The sequence below is a fragment of the Caretta caretta genome, chromosome 3, assembly GCF_965140235.1.
Source record: "Caretta caretta isolate rCarCar2 chromosome 3, rCarCar1.hap1, whole genome shotgun sequence".
NCBI classification, from domain to species: Eukaryota; Metazoa; Chordata; order Testudines; family Cheloniidae; genus Caretta; species Caretta caretta.
In genome coordinates this window covers 187,865,541-187,871,540 of record NC_134208.1, presented here as the reverse complement: position 1 = coordinate 187,871,540, position 6,000 = coordinate 187,865,541, and the positions used below count along the sequence as shown (strand labels likewise).

Below are 6,000 nucleotides of genomic sequence, written 5' to 3'. Positions count from 1 at the left end.
TTTATACATCCAAGGATTTTACTCACCTGCTTAGCCACACCCTTGCATGGAAGCTCATGTTCAATTGGTAAACTATCATAATCCTTAAATCCTTTTCAGAGTCACTGCTTTCCAGGATAGTCAGCCAATTTATAAGTGTGACCTACATTCTTTGTTCCTAGATATGTGACCTTGCATTTGACTGTAGTAACACACACTGTTCAAATGAACCCATTTTACCAAGCGAACCAGGTCGGTCTGTAAAACTGACCTGTTCCCATCCATTATTTACCATTCTGCCACTTTTGGTGTCATATGCAAATTTTCTCCCAGCTCATTCATAAAGTCAATGAATAGCATTTGGCCAAGAACAAAGATACCTGTGGGATTCCACTAGAAACACCCCTAATGGGTAATAATTCTCCATTTACAATTAGTTTTTGGAATCTATCAGCCAGTTTTTAGCCCATTTAAATTGGCTGCATGGACACAGGAGAACTGTACTCTATTTCTGACTCTGCCACTCATTGCTTGGTGACCTTGGACAAGTCACTTTACCTCTCTGACTTGTTTTAATAATAAATTAGTATCAGGTGCAACTGTTAGAACCTCACCATCAATAGCATTGTTTGCTAACAAGAAAGAACAGAATTTGCACTTGATCCTGAAGTTGTAATTGGAGTAAAAAGCAGCAAAAATTCCTTTTGGCACTGAAGTCAGCAGATAGGACACTGCATACATATAAGGAGAATATTACTTCAATTAGGGCCATTTTTTACATAGTGAAGCACAGTTAAAGGCTAAATGATTCCCAAAATATATGTTGAAGTCTCTCAAATTAGAGATTAGGATAGAATAACTGCTCTTAAAATTCTATTAGTCTCATTACACACAAGTAGTAAGATGTTGCTCCTTCTGGACCTCAGCACAGATATGTAGATGGAAGATGGTGACCCTGATAAGTCCTTTCATAAAGGGAAGAAGCTGAAGCCTTTCAGTTTTACATTCTGAATTATGCTACTTTCATCCTAATTTTCTTCTTTGTTGACCAATGTATATTATGGGATTTAGGGCAATAGTTAAAAGAAAGTGATGAGCAATGAAGAACCTAAAATCCAGGGCAAAATCTATGACGTATTTTTCTTTCTGTTCAGAAACATTTCTGAGCGAGTGCTTATTACAGTGAAAAAGGATTTAGCCACAGTAGTTTTCTTTTCTCGATAGGAAGTGACTGTTTAACCAAAAACAAAAAAAACAAAAAAAACAACAATTCCTATTCAGAAGCACTAAGACAATCTCACTGGACATATGCCAAAAGATACTGATTTCAATCCTCAGTTATGGCCAAAGACTCCTGGAATAATCTCAGAAGTGACCCTGGGCTCCTTTCATTCTTGACCAGCTGTATACCAATCTGAACTCATGCACAACAAGGCTGCTTTAAATTAAGCCATTTGCAAATGGAACCCATGGACCAACAGGGCAGAGTGGGGTCACCATCCCATAAAGAATCCTTGGCTAGTTCCTGTTGCTCATGGCAGCTCCCTATATGCCACCAGCAGGAAGGAGTGGATGGAGTAGAAGCCACCATGTTGGCTCTACATCACAAGCAATTATCCCTACACTGAGGTGATCTTCCCATGCCCAGCTATATCAGAATGATAAATTGTTCTCTGCCAGCTACCTGACATAAACCAACAGCACCACACAGTAGGATCTGGCCCAGTGTGTTTAAGCAGCAGAATCTAAGCAGTAGGGAGTAGTCAAGACAAGTTAAGGGGCCAGAATTTCTATTTTTGAGCATCCAGTTCTTCCAGTGACTGCAGTGGGAGATAGAGCTAGATAATGTATTTTTGAGCACTAATGTAACTACTATACAAGAAGTATTTAGAATAGATCTCTCAGTGAACAGAATTTGCTTTTGGCATCAGTTCACATATCTCATGAAATGCATCATTAAAAGAAAGCAAACAACTATGGGATTAAATAATTTATTACCGTTGCTAAAATGAACACAGATACTTGATACCCAGTTGTATGCAGAACTGTAAAAAAATAGTTTTAATACAGTATCAAAATTTACACAAGTGTAACGTCAAAAGACCAGTGTCCCTTGAATTAGCCCCTGCAGGTAAATACTACTCTTTTTCTCCCCTCCCCCCCACGTTATAGGAATACAACAATTTAAGTTTAATGATAAAACTGCTTGAGAGAAAAATATGGAAATGTAACAAGCATTTTTTTTATATATAAGAACTATTTTAAAAATGCCATGTTTCAAAATTAAAAACCAGATTCTGCAGTCCTCACTCAAGGAAAAGGAATCAACAAGAGTTGTGCCTGAGAAAGGAATGCTGGATTGGAGGCCTTACATCTCTGTTGAATGGTACCAAATAAAATGACAGAACAGATATAATTACTGCCACAAATTAATCCATAACAGTTTTCTGAAGACAGGAAGCTGATTTTACACCACCATATAAAAAAGGTTGCACAGCAGCCCAACTACATTCCACTTCCAACAAACCAGTATACAACATATAACAAGCCCACAAAAACCAGAGAATATCACCTTTGAATCAAATTTTAGTAATCAAGAACAAACCCAAAACCTGGGAATTGTTGCATTCCTATTTTTTGATGCTCAGCTATGGTAAAAAGTTAAGCAACAGCATTCAGTCACAAGCCTGTCGCACATTCATACAAGAAAGTATTTGTTGCATTTAGATATACACGAAATACCTATCATAGCATTTCAATACACACAATCTAATGTTATACACACAGAAAAAAATTAAACTAAGCACATCTAGGGCACCTCCTGGTCAAAACTCAGGCAATCTGAACAAGAGCTTTTAGCCTCAGAATAAATTAAAGACATGCTTTGAGAAGAATAAAAGTTTTATTTGAAAGAACATTACAGTAGGCAAGGAAAGCTTTTCATAAATGCAGTGCAATCTTTTAGACTCATATTTTTCTTAAATAAAACAGCATGTCTCTAAACTAAATGGTAGAAATAAGCATTGGCAATTGGAAAATGCTCTCAGAAAAGAACTCTGATGGTGGTTTTGGTTTGAGGTCTTAAATATTGTTACCTCAGTGTTCTATTCGCAGGGTGCTGCCCATCATGTATGTTTCCAGGAGGCATGCACAAAAGAGAATGCAAAAAGTCTATCTTCACTTTCATTTAGAAAGAAATTGTGTTTTGCTACATGTACTGTAGTTTTTGCTACACTACTGGCTGGTTAGGAGATTTTATTGTCTTTTAGCACCTCAAATGCAAGTATTCTAAAAAAAAGTAATTTCAGCTGCAAATTGCCTAAGCACCATTAACTAATACTGTCGACTGAAGCGTGAGCTACCAAGTATCTGACTTTCCTGTAACTGTGATGACTCAAGGCACAGTTTTTTGGTGTCTCTCCACTCTGGTGAAAAACTCCTGCTAAACCTAATTAAAATTCATTCAGACTCAATGAAGGTTCACCATAACTGTCTTTTAAAAAAAAAATTTTTTTGTGTATCTCCTGCAGAATACCAATTATGTTTTAAATAAGAAGCATTCAGATCTCTTCATTCTGAGCGTGTAGTTTTGAATGACAATGCCATGGCTAAGAGGCAGAGTTTAACTCTACAGTATCCTGAAATGACAGTGCCAGGACTCTAGGGCACATAACTGTTGTCTGAAAGACTTTTATGAAGAAGCTGTGCCAATTTTCAAAGCAGTAGTGTAGTCAAGAGTAAACAGAGTTTATCCACTTCTCAGTCAGAGAGTATGGAGTTTAGGTCAGTTTATCCACTTTTTTTTAACCACTTCACCACTGTTTCAAAGAAGTCATGTATACTGCATGTAGACATCCTGTTGTCAGCTGAGAAGTTACTGTGGATAGAGTAAGTTCCCTCTATCCGTCACTTGCCATTTAAACTCTATCTTCTGAGAGGGGTGACACTCAGGTCCTTTTACATAGGTCCTTTATACTGATTTCCTGACAAATGTTGTCTAATTCCAGGACATGAACCTGCAGCATCTCCAAGCTTCCGCCACACAACCTAAAGGCAAGTGATAGAAAGAGATGTCAGCTATATCATCCAACCAAAAGTGGATTTGTGTATCTGTATGCATTATATATATATATAAATATATATACACACACACACCATGCAGCATAGACAGAAATAGAGGCAGAGAGACAAAGGAAGAAGGAAGAATAAATTTGGAAGGAGATTCAGTATTTTCATTTTTGACCATCTGTTACTTAGAAGTCTGTTCAGGAGCAATGTCTGTCCTGAAAACAAGGGCCAGGTTTGGAAATCTTTATGCAATCATTTATTAGGCAAAACTCCCATCAAAGTCAATTTCAGACACACAGGCCCCAATGCAGCAAAGAGTTTAAGCAAGTGCTTAGCTTTAAGAACATGAGTAGTCCCATTGAAATCAACAGAAGTGGTCCTATACTTAAAGTTAAGCACATACTCCAGTGCTTTTGCTGGATCAGGGTCACACATGATTTAGTAAGAATTTTCAAGTTTTTTCATAGTGTGGACTACATGTGAACAAATTTGCTCCTTGTCCTCACCTCTGTTCCCATTCATGATTGTATTAAATACATGCCACAACTACAACAATTGTTAGCACAGAAGGTAATATTAGGAAAGCATTTAGTGTATTCTTAGTTGGCTTTTAATGAAGTTTACAAACAGGAAACAAGAACAGTTAGCAACACATGACTTGGCATCTCTCTCTGGACCACCAAGAAGCAAGCAATGGACAAGATTGGTTATTAAAAAGAGAAATAGAAGCAAGACAAGGTCAGAAGTAAAGATAAAATATGGGAGTACAAATTCAAGCACAGGGCTGTGAAGGGATTTGTCTTTGGACCGGTTGGATGGGCCCAAACCAAGACTCCAGACCCCATCACCCTCTGAATTTTGTGTTCCAAATTGCTCCCACATTATGGCCTGAGCTCATGTCTGATTTGAAGGAGATGGGTGGAATTAACAAAAAAGGCCATTCCTAACAAAACAGTAACAGTAAAAATCATGGAAAACATGTTGATAACCAGAGACCAGTGTCATACCTATAGCACAGTAATTGACACCTATAGGCTAGTTTCACAAAGGGACTTAAGTGTCCTGATGCCTCTAGAGTGAGGCAGCAGTGCATATGCTGAGACGCAGAAACATAGGTGACTTTTACTGCAAAAACTTAGGTGCCTGCTGGGTTAGGCGGCAGGTGAGTGGGAGGCTGCGAATCACAGTGGTGCCTACATCTGGGATTTAGGCACCTAACTAGCACTTTAGGTCCCAAAGTCCCAGATTTAGGTGCCACTAGGATTCACAAAATCCCCACTTAGCTGCCCCCTAACCCTCAAACGTAGTTGGTACCAAACTTTTTGCTGCAAAAGTTCCCTAGTCACCCAGCAATTGTGAGGAGGGGGGCGGATTAAGAAGCAGTTCCCTCAAAACTTTTAGCCCAGTGGTTCGGATGTGAAAGATGCCCAATTCCTCTTTATTTTTCAAGAGAGTCATTGGAGCAGGGGGACCGGAATGCCCTATCCACCAGGATATGGAGCCATGCTCACATTGTCTCCAGCTCAGTGACTTCAATTATTTAGCAAAGTGGAACAGCTTCAACTGGCGAGATTGAGGGAGATTCACATCAGACTATCCCATAGCTCAGTGGTTAGGGCCCTCACCTGAGAGGTGATAGATCTCTGTTCAAAACCCTTTTCATCAGGTGCTGGGGAGACTTGAATGGGGGTTAATATCAGAATCTGAATCAGACAACCACATGGGATCTGTTGTTACCAGCAGCCACCTTTGCTTACGTGTAGAAAGCAACCTATATGCGGGCCTTGAAGCTATTCCAGCATATTGAGTTTGGTACTAGTTAGGATTTTCACTGGCACCTGTCTGAAGACATAGAGCAATGTGGGCCAAGCATCTCAGGAGTGGCCGCAAATACCCACATTTGTGCCCACAAAGGCACATTTCCCCTCAATCAAGTAATTGTATGTGGAACCT

The 6,000-nt window shown here is 39.1% G+C and overlaps 1 protein-coding gene across 5 annotated transcripts in view; it reads right to left on the bottom strand.

The window, feature by feature from the left end:
* Positions 1–1,956: 1,956 nt before the first annotated feature.
* The window catches only part of CCDC85A (coiled-coil domain containing 85A), a 187,199-nt gene continuing 183,155 nt past the window's right edge, over positions 1,957–6,000 (bottom strand). For all 5 annotated transcript variants that reach the window (XM_048842815.2, XM_048842816.2, XM_048842817.2 and 2 more), the window contains one exon: positions 1,957–4,026. In XM_048842815.2, coding sequence (XP_048698772.1) covers positions 3,937–4,026 — 90 coding nt within the window. In that variant the 3' untranslated portion in view covers positions 1,957–3,936. The remainder of the gene's footprint in view (positions 4,027–6,000) is intronic.